The following is a 14,062-nucleotide window of genomic DNA, read 5'->3' on the forward strand; positions in this document are numbered from 1 at the left end:
ATGACCTTATACCATTGACTTAACCTTATACCATAGTGGTTCATCAACCCAGCCTGTTGAGATCTCTCTGCAGAGCCTTCCTGTCCTCAAACAGATCAATACTCCCAGCCAACTTGGTGTCATCCGCAAATTTACCAAGGGTGCACTCAATCACCTCATCCAGATCATCAAAGAAGATACTAAACAACACTGGCCCTAACAGCAAGCCCTGAGGGACACCACTAGTGACTGGTTGACAACTAGATGCGATGCCATATCCCACCACTCTTTGGGATCGACCATCCAGCCAATTTCCAACCCAGCAAAGACTCCACCTATCCAGAGGTGACAATGTCTGGATAGAATACACCTATCCAGAGGTGGCATATCCTATGACAGAGGACACAAACAAAAATCTATTATTGCAACCTGGGAATTGTTTCATCTTAGATAATATCTGTGGAGATCCTTGCTGAGCAAAATTGCTTTTAAAACAGAGGAAAAATAAGATAAAACTGAACCCATAAAACTGTTAGTAAGTTCTTGTCCTGGGTTCAGCAGTAGCAGTCATGTTTCTCCTTCATAATCATGGTTTAATCTCTCCTGTGTGTACTAGATTCAGCTACCTGGCAGAGGACCTTCAGGGTACTGCCAGTTCTTTACTGATAATATTTGACTGGAAAAATATGCCAGTACTACAGTATGCTTGCTTTACTTTAGAAATAGCTGTCTGTTAACATTTCTTCAAAAGTTCATGCATGACTAAGGCTTACTTTAGAAGTCTCTCCTCAGAAAACTTAAAACCTTTTTATTTGTTTGTAAAGTTTTAAGCTTGCTTTTCCTTGATAATTCTGTCAAGCCAGTCACTCAAAATGCAATTTGCTGCACAACAAACAGAATAATAGCATGGTCTATTTGGCATAGCCTCAGCTACAGTGGTAGATAAATGATTTCTGTCAGCAGGTCCTTAGTCAGTATGACAAGGCACCTTGTTTCTAAGGTTAAAAATATATATATTGTTCACTAATCAGAAAGAAGCAACAAATATGCATCAGCTATTTAAAAATATATTGGAAGGTCTGAAGCCCAAGAACTAGAAGTTTTTTATCTTCCCAGCACAAATAGTCTTTTATCAAAGTTTGAAATAAATGCTCATTAATTCATTTAGAATCAACTTGGCCAAATTTTGATCTGAGTTATACACATGTAAATTTAAACCAACTCTGCCAAGGTCTATGGAATTCTTGACATTCTTACATGGAATTACTTACATTCTGCCGTCAGAGTCTCACCAAATTATTTTTTTTCCTCTTTGTTTAACGTATTAGAAAAAGTTGTTCACTTTCACAAACACTGAGCTAACTCAATATATTGCAAATAAGAAAAGTGGGTTACTAAAAAGTAATCTTTCAGATGCAGACATAAAATAGTTCTTGCCTAGAAGCATTTTGTAACCTACCTAAAGGCAAAGACAGAATCAAGTTATTAAGTAAAATTAAGACTGTTTTGATCAACTTCTGTTCTTTTTATAGTTGGGTTTCTGACATGCCTTCTGATATGTATTATACAGTCATTTCAGTTGTGTTTATACTTGGAGCAGAAGAAACGAAAGTAGGTAACTGCTAATACACAGTCTAACTGAAAAATCAAAATGGTTCAATTCCTTCATCCCTTCTATAAAATGTTTTAGCTGTTGTGTTTGGTTTTTTTTTAAGTGTTTGCAGGATATGAAGTTTTTGTTTACGTTTATCTACTCACATAAAATGGGTATTTAAATCTCAGGTAACTCTGTCACTATTCAAATTTTCTCACCATTATGCTGGTAAGGAGCCTGGAGAACTATGAACTTTATTGTTGTGCTGTCTGAAATTCCTTTCATCTGCATGGTTGCACCAGCATATAACATACTTAGTCTGGGTGAAAAGAAGGACAGAATATCCTTTATTGATGCAAAGTGCTGTTTTGCTAGTTTAACTGTATAGTCACAGAAACATCTTGCTTGAAAATGTATTGTTATTCCCATTCCAAGGAAATATTCTGATGGAGAAGACAGTCCATATATTTCTACCTGATGATAATATATGTAACTTTATTTTGATTTTCCATGGTAGCTGTGCCTGCTGCTATATGGACCAAGTATTTGTTCTTTACTCAGAAATCCTGATCATCAGCTCACAGCCAAATGCATCCTTTTCAGGGTTGGCTGGCTTAAATACTTACAATACTTTTTCTGCCTTTTTATTCCAAACTGTCCATTTTTTTTAGTGATGACATATATGGCTGCCAAAATTATACGTTTAAGGCAGGGGAATAATAGTCAGTAACCTCATGTGGAATGAGAAATGAGAACTTCCTTGACCTGCTGTCAAGGAAGTACCTGTAGCTGAGCTGTCCTCTTTCTCTTTTTTGTGATGTTGAGTATTGACATTTATAAGAGTTTTCTTCCTTACTGTTGCTTCATGATCAAGAGGAAAGATGACAAGTCAGCTTTTAGTATTAGTACATGAGAATGTCTCTGAAAGGTTTCAATACAGAAGGCCTTTAAAACTTCCAGAGGCCTCTTCATTCCAGTTAAACTGCATTTGGGTACTTATAGACGCTCTCAGGTTTCCATAGTTCCATACAGCAAGTTTGTCCTCTATCCTCAAGCTTTATGATTATGGACAATATGACACCCTGCTTTGACTGAAAGCATTGCATCTACCTGTAGCGTGAGATAAGATAGAAAAATGTTTCCTTCTATTCTCTGAGAGTGCCAGTACTGTGCATTTTTCCTTACGGAACGATTGATTTTTTTCTTAATCCTGTTGGATGTGTCGTAAAATTGTTGTACTTAAATACTGACAAGAAATGTATGTGCTATTCTTAAAAAGAAGGGGGAAAAAAAGGGGGAAATCTAGATGACCGTGGCATCTACCGGTGTCACTGTATTTACTGTCATACCTAACAAATAGATTTTATAATTCTCACAAGAAAATTAAAGCTGCAGTTGCAGTAAGGAAGGAATGTTTCCTTGACATCTTGCCCTCAAAAAGTTACAATGGCTACCAGGATACAGCACACCGCAGGGAAGAAAGATTTAAATCTTCCTGTGTCCTATGGCTCTGTATCTTTTAATATTCGTAGTGAGGAATATTTGTATAACTATGCTTGGAACTTTTGTCCCCAGTACTCCTCTTCCATTCTGCAAGAAATATTTACCCTGTGATACCAGCCTAGTGTGTGGATTTCTCATAGGACTCTAACTTCAATGAGCTGTAATTCTAGCCGTGTTTTATTAAAATAATATTAATTCTTTAACCATACCCATTCTAACAAGCTTTAGCGTCCACATATCAGAAATCATGCAGAACTCAATACCATTTTTTTTTAGTTTCTAAACTGGCAAACTGCTCAGAAGCCATGGTTGTTAAGAGATTACAGCCACATCAGTACCTTCTCATTCAGCCCACATGCATTGCAGGTGATACTCCAGACCATGACACAGGTCATGACCTGCACAACATCATTAAATGTGAGGTCAGGCTGCTGTCTCTGTCTCGGACTGGTACACATTTGCTGGGTTCTCATTAGATCATACTTTTCAGGAAATAACATTTTTCTGGAAACTGTCATCTGCCATAGCTGTAAGCAGTATCAGTTGACTGTCAATGATGTGTTTGTTAATTTAATTGGTAACCTCACTGTCAGGGAAATTAACGCGAAATGCTATCTCTTATTAAGGACAGAATGAAGTTTTCCAACAGGAGAACCTTGTTAGGTGTATCATGTAATACTCTGGGGCCAGCAGCCCCATCCAAAGGGGCTCAGTGGGGCACTGTTCCCTGCTGTCTGCACTGGGGAGTGGTAAACCGTGAGACAAATGGGGAATGTGAAATGCAAAATAAGCGAGAGGCAAGCATGGCAGACTTCCACTGTCTGTCATGCCATTTGACAGAGCAGGCGCTTTTCTTCTTGTGCTGCTTTACCCTTTGGACACAGGCAAGTCTGTGGCCTTTGCTGGTCCCCTGGTAGCATGGGGCCAGAGTGCTGTGGGTGAGGTTCCTGCCTCAGTGCCTCCGATTTGGGCTGGCAGAGCTGTCAAAATAGGTGGGCTTTATTCCCCAGAGAAAGCCTTCACTTACCAGGAATGTGAAGCTAAAAGATATCTTTGTATGGGCCACCTTTCTGCCCTGAAGATGCGGAATCATTGCTTGAAACATGATTTGTTGGATTTCTGTTCCCATGTGCCATTTATTTTTATAAGCGTATGGCACTTCCTAACAATTACAACTGAAATTTCAAGTCTTTTCTTCAGCTTCCCTATTCTCCTGGCGCATGAAGTATTGTGTAATCACTTCAGGAGTAAATCTCTTTCCAATGTACAGTGTGCTTTCTTCCCAGTCTGTGCAATGATTTATGGACCATCAATGTGGTTTACAGATCATATGTGTGGTCACTGTTTGTGGAAGAACAGTGGCAGAAGTTAATTTTGAATACAGCAACTGCATTTTATGATCTGATTCCTGCTTACCCTGCACTGAATAGTCTTAAAGGCTGGCATGGTGATTCCCTTGCTGAGACCATACTACATCGCGTTCCTGTGCATACAGTATACAAATGAAACCAATCAGGCACAGTTTTCTGAAACAGTCATTTCACATTCCTGAAGAAAACTCAAACCTAAATTCAGTTGTCCCTCTGTATACCCTAGCAGTAAAATTGCAAGCCAGTAGGTTGGCAAACCAAGCGTGTCAAATCCTGACTATGGGATGACTGGACCAAGTAATTCTGGATTTACCATGGAACGGACAACCACGGGAGATTGTCATAGTGGTTTAAAGCCTCCTTGATGGAAGACCTGATTTAGTAATTGGATAATGAATACACTGAGAGCCCCATGGGGGAAGAGAGCAAGTGGAAGCAGTGCACTGCTACGGGCAGTTGAGTGTATGGTTGCCAATGACAGCCCTGCTAGAAGAGTTTGGGAGGGGATTAGGTTTTTGGCGGGTTTTCTTTTTGTACTTTGGGTTTGGTTGTTGGGGTTTTTCTAATTTGTGCAGTTTATGGAAGCATTTTTTTCAAATCTAAATTGATGTTAAGGCCTTAGATGTGAAGGGCTTTGAGGCAATTTTCTTTCCTCCCTCTGCTTCTCTGACTTGAACACAAAAGTGAATTCTGATCTGCCTCCTTCTCTTTGTACTTGGCATTGTAGGTAAGCTTTAAAACACATAATGGCATAATTAAACCTCACCGACTGGGAGTGAACCTGTTCTTTTTATTGCTGGTTTCTGCTCTGTTCCTCTACTAAGTTGCCAATTCAGGCTTTAAAATATTGCTTAAATCTCTGAAAAGTGGTATTTATTCTTAAGAAATCAGAACAGCAGGAGTGTTGTGATGGCATATCTGTGAGCACCAGACTTAACAGCTCTTTGATGATCTCCAAATCCTTTATTTTACAGATGTTTGACATCATGCATGGCTTTCCATTTGAAATAAAACCTTTGCTGTGAAAACAGTTTGTTCAACAGCAGAATCATAGACCTTTGGAGACTCCCTGCATAAGAGTATCAAAGGAAGCAGCTGTCTAATATGAAAAATTACATTGTCCTGAATCTCCTTCAGATGCTCCTAAGTTTGGTTTTTATAGAAATGCACCCAAGAATTAAGAGGCTGGATCAGTATCACTGCTTTTTTTTAATATTATTTCAGGTGGCTAAACAGAATTAACATGCTTGCTGCTGGCTATGCAGAAAGAGAGAGGATCAAACAAGAGCAAGGTAATGTGTTGTTAGTTTGGTTTCTTCTGTCAGCTCTTATCACAAGTTCATCTGTTCTTTTTTCCCTGCTGTATATCAGGCCTCATTCTTATAATCTGAAAGCAATTCACTCATGGGTTATCACTGTTGTTGCTTTAGAGAATTCCTTCTTTCTCAGGGATTTTGATTAGTTCCTTCAGTTTCTGGTCCACAGACTGGATTATTTCTGAGAAGGCCACAGAAGATAGCTAAAAGCAGCAAATGTACCGTCAGTAAGCTCTGGTATGTGGTGCCAAGGAGTCTGTGTCCCCTGTCAGAAGAAACATAAGAATCTGCAAACTAAAAAAAAAAAAAATTAAACATTTTATTTGGTGTTTGAGTTCACAGGGGGGAGGAATGCATGAAATTGGTCTCAGGAACAAAACCGTTCTTCAAAGCCTGTTGACATAACTGGATTTCCCCTAAAGACTTTAATTTTAAGGCCATTTAATTTTTTTGTGATTTCGACTCCTTTTGCTATACTGAGGTTTGTGCTAAAGCCCTGCTGGCATTTATTTGAAATCGCAGTTTTTCATCATTTTATATCTGTTTATTTTTAATGTCTAATATTTCATGGGTTTAGAAGAGTGGCATGTATAAAATAATGAGCTGCTTTGCTTTAGTTTTCTGCAGTAGAAATCCTGTTTTCAGTCAGGAAAAAGAAAGGCTCAGTCCTCAGTTGTGTTGGGGTTATTGTTTCCTAGAACTGCCAGTGACATGGATCCACAGAAGTGTTCCTATCCAACTAGCTGTTTTGGCAAGCAGCTGGCTTTTGAGTCCGTGCTCTCTTTTACAGATGTACCTGGCAGCAGACACCAGAAAATTGCAGTGATCATGATGATCCAGAGCTTATCCAGATGCCTGTCTGCCTGCTGCCCACTGAGTCAAAACTTCACTTTTTTAATCCTGTGGCTCTGCAGACTCCCTCAGTAAGATTCTTTCTTCTGGCCCAAAAAGCTTATAGGTCAGAGCTGCAGCAGCAATGTATTTAATCTAGTCTTTCCTTTACAAAGACCATATTTCTAACCATTTTTCAGGGAGAGTTGTATTCAAAAGGCTATTGCTAGGCTTCAGCATTTGCCACGTGGTGTCCTTCTTGCCCCCCAAAGTTGTGGTGTTCTACCAAATTATGTGACAGCAGCCTTAGCCCTGACCTTCAGGTCTGATACCAGGAGGAGATAGTTGCGTGTGGTCTGTCTCTCTGCAGTGTGTTGCTGTAGTGCCGTTTTCCTGAGAGACACTGCAGATATACACTTTTCCTCAGTGAGAAGCAAGGGTGACTTCAGCAGCCAGGTAGAAACATCAAGAGAGTAGGATATCCTGCAGTGGTAGAAGATTAAAAGATCTGAAAATTACATCTTCGTTGATTCGTACCCTGATTGCCTCACCACAGAGCATCCTAGAGGGATGGCCTGGGGTTGAAGAGCAGTGGCTCACAGAATACTGCTGTAATTCAGTGGCAGCAGTGTGCAAGGGAAGGTTTTTGGTCTTGCCATTTGGTACAACAGCAGATTGTTGCCAACAGGTACAATATAACTAGGTTGTACCTGTTGTTACCTTATTTCTAATCTCATCTTCCAGTAAATGCAACTGCTCATCCTGGGAGTGTTGCCCACACCCTTTTTTAGTCTGATATAGTCCTTGGCACATCTAACACCAGACCCTTCATATTCACACAGCCCAGGATAGCAGTGCTATGCTCACTGTTCCTCCAGTCATGTTGTCAGTGCCTCACCAGACTCCAAAATCAAGTTAGGAAATCTGTACTCCCCAGGCAGCACTAGAATAACTGTTTTGTAGGGACCTTTATGCCATCTGTCACTGCTTGAGGAGGCTGTGAACAAACTCTGAATCTTGGAGTCTTCTAGGAAATCCTCTGTGTTAGTATTCAAAGCCAATTTCAAACTCTTATTGACAGCAGGTTGGCACTAGAATTGTAATAACACGTGGGACAGTAAGTGAAAAGGTGTGTGAACAGTTATGCTTACGCTGTGGAAGTGCATAATTACAGACACGGTACGCCTTTCAAAATCCAGATGGATATGGAGAAATATTTTTGCTACCAAGCAATCACTGAGTAATAAAATAGCAGATGATCCCACTCCTAGGCATGAGATCATGTGCATCCAGGCCTGTGTTACCTATTATTAAAATGTCTTCCTGTTGAAGATAATCAATGAGACCCTACTTAAAATGGAAATTATATCCCAGGCACTGACAGAGCTCCTTATTACCACTCTAAAGCCATTCACTCAAATTGATATACAGGTAGGTAAAACTATATCCTCTTTGTGTTGCTTAGTTGTGTTTAGTATGGGAAGCAGTATCATGTTCCCCCCTTGCCGCTGTACAGTACTTCTATGCCTCTAGCTATTATCATTCACTCCCAGCATAAGGGCTATTAAACAGCTCGGTAGTGTCTCTAATTAAGAGAGGCATCAAGTTAGCAAAGTAAAACCTCTCTATCACTTAGATTTTTGCAACTGTAAAAACCGTGAAGTTGGAATTTTCTATATTCAGTGACTGTACCAACTGTCATCTACATATTTGATTTTACAAAAGGTCTTTTATTTCTGCTCATTTCAGCCCTTTGCAGCAAAGCTTTATAATACCTCTGAAACAATTCAACAGTAATTGTCAAGCCTGTTTCAATTAAGAGTTGAATGCTTCTGAATCTAAAGTGCATAAATATATTTCAGGTGCTTCGGAGATGCACAAATCACCGAGTTGTGGGTGTACTGCTGAGTAAAATGTTACCTTCTGTACGGAACAGTTTTATAAAAATATCATCAGCTTTCCATATTAAATGCAATGAATGTTAGCAATATGGCAAGAGAGTTCCTTGGATGGAGAAGTTATATACTTTCTAGTCATATAAAATCAGAGAAAAAAATACTAGTTTATATAAATAGAAAATACTTAATCGGCAGATGGCAGGTCAGTGTTAGTTTATATATAATATATTAAGTCTTTTGCTTATTCAGAAAGCTTTCAAGATATTCCCGATGCATTGAGCTTGTCCATTACTGAGTTGGACAAAATCTGGAGAGAGAAATACGGTAACTGTTTGATAGCATTATACACACTTTAGACTAATGAGTCAATTGCTAAAAGCAGAACATTTTTAAAAGCTGGTGTGAGGCTATGTTCATACATTCCATCTGGAGCTTGACCCCTGTGACAGCAGAATTTTTCTAGACAAGCCATAGGTTGCCAACATAATTCCCTGTCTGAGGTAAGATGCACAAAAGCAGGATCATACAGTGGCTTATGTAATGCGGATTTGACAGCAAGAACCTCCTTGTATTTTTAGCCAAAATTGGAACCTGCACTAAAGCTGTTAAATATTACTTTCAGAATAAACAGTTGAGCTCCAAGTTTACAGTAGTGTCACTGAGTGATGCAATTCTGACAGGCCTCTCAGCACATGCCATTAGGCTTTGCTGTAATGCAGCAAGCAGGCTTATATGCCAATATTTTCAGGTGGTTTTAGTTGCTGGAAACAAATTTTCTTAAAACTAGGAGTGATTTTAAAAAGAGTTTTCACTGATTTAGTCTTTCATTCACCAAAAATTACTTATTTGCAGATATCTTTAGATGAAACTGTTTGGGTTTTTTTTATTTCATACTCATGAAAAACTTTGTTTATTCTACTTATTCGTACTATTTGAAGAGAATCTCAGCTGTAAGCTTGAAGGATGCGAACCAGGAGACTTAGAGTTAAGATGGAGTTGTTTGTACTTGGAAAAATTAAATAGATAAATAAAGCTGTCCCTACCATTTTTGCAATCTAAATATATACAAAATTGTAGGGAGAGCTGTTTCAAGATGGTGTTATTTAAAGATAAGGGTTTTTTTTTAAATCTTTAAAAGTTTAGTTACAGGTAGCTCATTAATCATACAATACAAAAATCATCATAGTAACAAAAAAAATCATTAAAGCCAAAATTGTATGTTGTGCCAGCTTGGATTTTAGCTTAGATTGCTCCTAATGAGGCACTGGAATGGGTTGCCCAGGGAGGTTGTGAATGCTCCATCCCTGGCTGTGTTCAAGGCCAGGTTGGACAGAGCCTTGGGTGACATGGTTTAGTGTGAGGTGTCCCTGCCCATGGCAGGGGGGCTGGAACTTGATGATCTTAAGGTCCTTTCCAACCCTAACTATTCTATGATTCTATGAAGCAGCAATCAATCTTTTTTTCCCCATTTATCAAAGAGAAAGTAGTAAGTTAGTTAAGTAGTTCACTGAAAACTTACTAGGCAAAGTGAAAATTGCCTGTGATTAGTCTGTGAATAGTCTGAGCTAAAGTGTCCTGTTGTACAATGTTTTACCAAATACTAGAAGGTGACAACAGAAATGTTTGCACATATCTTACAGCGTGGCAAAATATTAAAGTTACCGATCTAGAGCTGAGTTGGCAGCTTTCTTTTTGAAGGACTGTTAAAGTCCAGTGTCCATTTTGTTAGATGCTGTTCTGCTTCAAAAATATTTGCAACAGAATAAATATAAATTCCCTTGTGGTAACTTCTTCCATGTGTTTTGCCCTTTGACCAAGCTACCAAACTTATCAAACGGGCTTGACCAAGACTTGATTTCATGACAAAATGGATCCTCATATCCTTTGTAGTTTCTTATCCATCTTTTGGAACTCTGCACTTAAGTGTCATTATCATACTTTTCCTTACCGTATTTCCTTTATGATCTTGCATGGATAACATGGCAGCAGTTGTTTTATGAATCAGATATATGAAAACTAGTTTTTCTGCCTTATCTTTAAAGAAGCTGTTTGTTAATAGAAATTTAATTTAAAAGCTTGGGTAACTGGTAGCATACAGTGGAGAAAATAGGTATTAAAATAGCATTGATTATTCATGTGTGCAGTAACCTCTACTTGTTTGATTTGCCAGTTGGTTCTAATTATATTTGATAATGTTATTTGCAGTCAACAAGACTTTAGCAAGTTACAATGTCATCCTTCCTGTTCAAAAAATACTTTCAGTATTTTCCAGGCAATGTATGTCCAGTCATAATTATTTTTATGGCTGTATAAGTATTTGAAAATCTGATAGTTTCAGTAGGAATATTCTGCATGTTGTATTTTATAAGGAGTGTACAAGTGTTAAATTTGTGGCTCATTTGCAGGTTGTTGTTTAATATCTGCAATGGGGCATTAGACTTAGTATACCACATAATGTTTTGAATTTAGATTAGATTAAAACAATTAGATTGAAACAATTGCAAATTACAGCAGCTAATGTTTACAGCATTCACTAGTATTTATCTCTCAGTAATACCAAGGATGGTTTTGTGAAAGCAAGTCTCTGATACATGAATGTACCAAAGTGTGTTGGTAGTTCTTGATCTGATCTGTATGTAATTTGTAGATTACTGGAGTGAGAGCGATAAGGAGGAAGCTGACACTCCGTCAACACCCAAACAAGACAGCCCACCACCCCCGTATGACACATACCCACGGCCTCCTTCGGTAAGTCACCTGCAACTGTCTAAAGGGATCACTAGGTAAAGCATCACCTTTATGTACTCTCCTGCCTAGAAGTATCTGCATGTGCACATTAAGGCACACTCTAGCATACCTTTTTGAGTCAGTACCTGACTTAAGGCATTTGTTAAGTCACATGCATTGCTAACTTCAATAGCCTCCAGCAGCCTAACTTCAATTGGTTTGCAGAGAACATGGATTTATAATCCCACTCACTGTATGAAGTAGATTAAGTTACAGAGTTCTTTTTTTCCTGATCTTCATTCATGATGATCACCTACTCATCCATGCAATCCCTCACCACCCCCTTATCGACTTCTCTGACAAAATCTTATTGCCTCAGTAACAACACAGGCTCTTCTCTAAGACTCCAACAGTTGTGCTGTGAAGCTTTACAGTGACAAATGGCACTTGAATTTCCAGAGAAATGCCAACATATAAATGTTCTGTCTTATATTGCAAACAGTGATACCAGTTGTTCTGTTGTTGTGGAAAAAGTAGGTTCGTCTGTAAATTGGAACACAAGGGGATTTGTTTTGCTTTATTCTTGAAGCAGTTGTTGGTATAAACCAGAGTATGGACATCTAACTTGTTCTACATTGGCAATTTTAATTTTCATGTCCATATACTCAGTATTAACTAATGCATCTTACTTGAATATAGTTTTTAAAATGCAAAAATTTGGAATCAAAAATTAGAAAAGTTGGGGGAAACGGATTGTTCATGATGTTTAATTTGAATGCAATACTTTATCTTCCCAGATCATAGATCTTTAAACTGCACCAAAACACTGCAAACATGACTCCAAAGAAATTCTTAGCAAGATAGGATGACAGGGCATTTGGATGTCATTTATAAGATTTTTAATGGACCAAGCCCACCTCTTCTATGTCTTCCATAGTGCTATATTCTGCCAATTTTACTGCAAATAATTGTGTTGGCTTATTTTATACACTAAGGGACATAGTAAGTATACTGATATCTTTACTATTATGAATAAGAATCAGTGTTTGACCTACAGGTGTGACATATAGATATGGGCACGCCTTGAAGTTAGGATCAGGACAGGTTAATCTGGTAAGATTATGCCTTTGTTACTGAACTGGGTGGTGTCAGTGACAATGAAAAGTACATGGTTATCATGAGCACTAGGTCTCGGTGTACACTGATCTGAAGGTTGCTCCATTGCTGATGTTGCAGATGAGCTGCACAAGCCCTTATGTGGAGCCAAAACACAGCCGGCTCTCATCCACGGAGACCTCCCAGTCGCAGTCGTCGCACGAGGAGTTCCGCCCGGAGGCGGCGGGGAGCGCCACCGACTCGCCGGTGCGCAAGACGGCGAGCCAGCGGCGCTCCTGGCAGGACCTCATAGAGACACCGCTGACAAGCTCAGGACTCCACTACCTGCAGACGCTGCCGCTGGAGGACTCTGTGTTCTCCGAGGTGGCCGTGGTCTCCCCCGAGCACCGGCGGCAGTCCACCTTGCCCACCCAGAAGTGCCACTTGCAAGACCACTACGGCCCCTTCCCCCTCGTGGAGGGTGAGCGGATGCAAGTGCTGAATGGGAATGGGGGAAAGCCCAGAAGTTTCACTCTGCCTCGGGATAGCGGCTTCAACCACTGCTGCCAGAGCCTTTCAGTTGGTGCCGCCGATCATCATGAAGAAGCACAGCAGAAGGAGGTGGAGGAGGAGGAGGAGGAGGAAGAGGAGGGCAAAGCAGCAGACGAAAACCAGGAAGATAAAAGTAAGTATTGGATATTTCTGTGGCTTTTCCTGTTTGTGTAAAGTGGAGATTGTTTTTCCTTTTTCCTATCAAAAAAAAACCCGTCTTTCAACATCCCCATGTTTTACCAGGCCCACCTTGTCACACCCCTCTTTGATTTGCCGTTTGTATAAGGCTTAATAATCAGTGTTGCATGACCTCTCATGATCACCAGACGCTTTCCCCTACAGCTCACCCCGTAGGCTGCTCACCATTCCTGTAGGCTGGTCACCATTCACCTCCTACTAGCAATTCTTAGTTAAAAATGGGTTTTGCTTCCATGCTTTCTTCCCAGTTCCACTTTCACAGTATCCTCCCCCCCAACACATGTATGTCTCAGGACATACTTAGAAAAATTTCCATCCAACTCCATCTAGGTTGTGAAAAACACTTGGTAAACCCTGGAGTGCAGGGTCAGGCTGAGATTGTGTGGTAACCAGGCGGGCAGGTCAAAAGACAGCCAAGAAGCTCTAAGAAGTTGAAAAAGAGAGTGTATTTTCCCCAGTTCTTCACCTTGTGAGTTATAGAGAGAGGAGTTAAAAAAGAATCTTTTGAAGAAAATGAAAAAATTAATAGAGAATATCTAACCAGCGAGGCTTAAAAAAAAAAATAAATCATAATGCTGAATAACTGTCTCTTGTGTGGCACATTAACTCCATAGATATTAATGCTATTTGTCAAAATAATCCAAATAAACAAGGATTGGAGAAGGTCCCTGCTCCTTCTGAACGCGTAAACATATTTCTGTGTCTGTTTCATGCTCTGTCCTTCACTGTCATTTATGGAGCTTCTCAGCATGTGTTGCTAGCAAAGCTGAATTCACACCCAAGTTGTAGGGTCAGTCAACAAAGCCAGCATCCATCAGTTGTGGGGTCATGCTGCAATTAAATTACCTGATGTGGCAAGGAAAGCAGGATGATCCCTGAAGTTCTCAAAGGGTCTGTACTGTCTGGTTCCTTCATGTTCATTTTTTTCACTTCAGTAAAGGAGTATAAAAATGGTAAAGACATAGGAAATGGTAATGCAAGCTTTGGATAACTACCTAG

At 39.6% G+C, this 14,062-nt stretch overlaps 1 protein-coding gene across 7 annotated transcripts in view; it reads left to right on the forward strand.

Moving 5' to 3' along the window:
- Positions 1 to 14,062, forward strand: part of CNKSR2 (connector enhancer of kinase suppressor of Ras 2) — a 214,763-nt gene that overhangs the window by 159,692 nt on the left and 41,009 nt on the right. For all 7 annotated transcript variants that reach the window (XM_061453247.1, XM_061453249.1, XM_061453250.1 and 4 more), the window contains 3 exons: positions 5,671 to 5,738; positions 11,139 to 11,239; positions 12,455 to 12,998. In XM_061453247.1, coding sequence (XP_061309231.1) covers positions 5,671 to 5,738; positions 11,139 to 11,239; positions 12,455 to 12,998 — 713 coding nt within the window. The remainder of the gene's footprint in view (positions 1 to 5,670; positions 5,739 to 11,138; positions 11,240 to 12,454; positions 12,999 to 14,062) is intronic.

Source organism: Pezoporus flaviventris, unplaced genomic scaffold, assembly GCF_033815535.1.
Source record: "Pezoporus flaviventris isolate CSIRO_AGI_PZ_B2104156 unplaced genomic scaffold, CSIRO_AGI_Pfla_v1 ptg000015l, whole genome shotgun sequence".
NCBI classification, from domain to species: domain Eukaryota; kingdom Metazoa; phylum Chordata; class Aves; order Psittaciformes; family Psittacidae; genus Pezoporus; species Pezoporus flaviventris.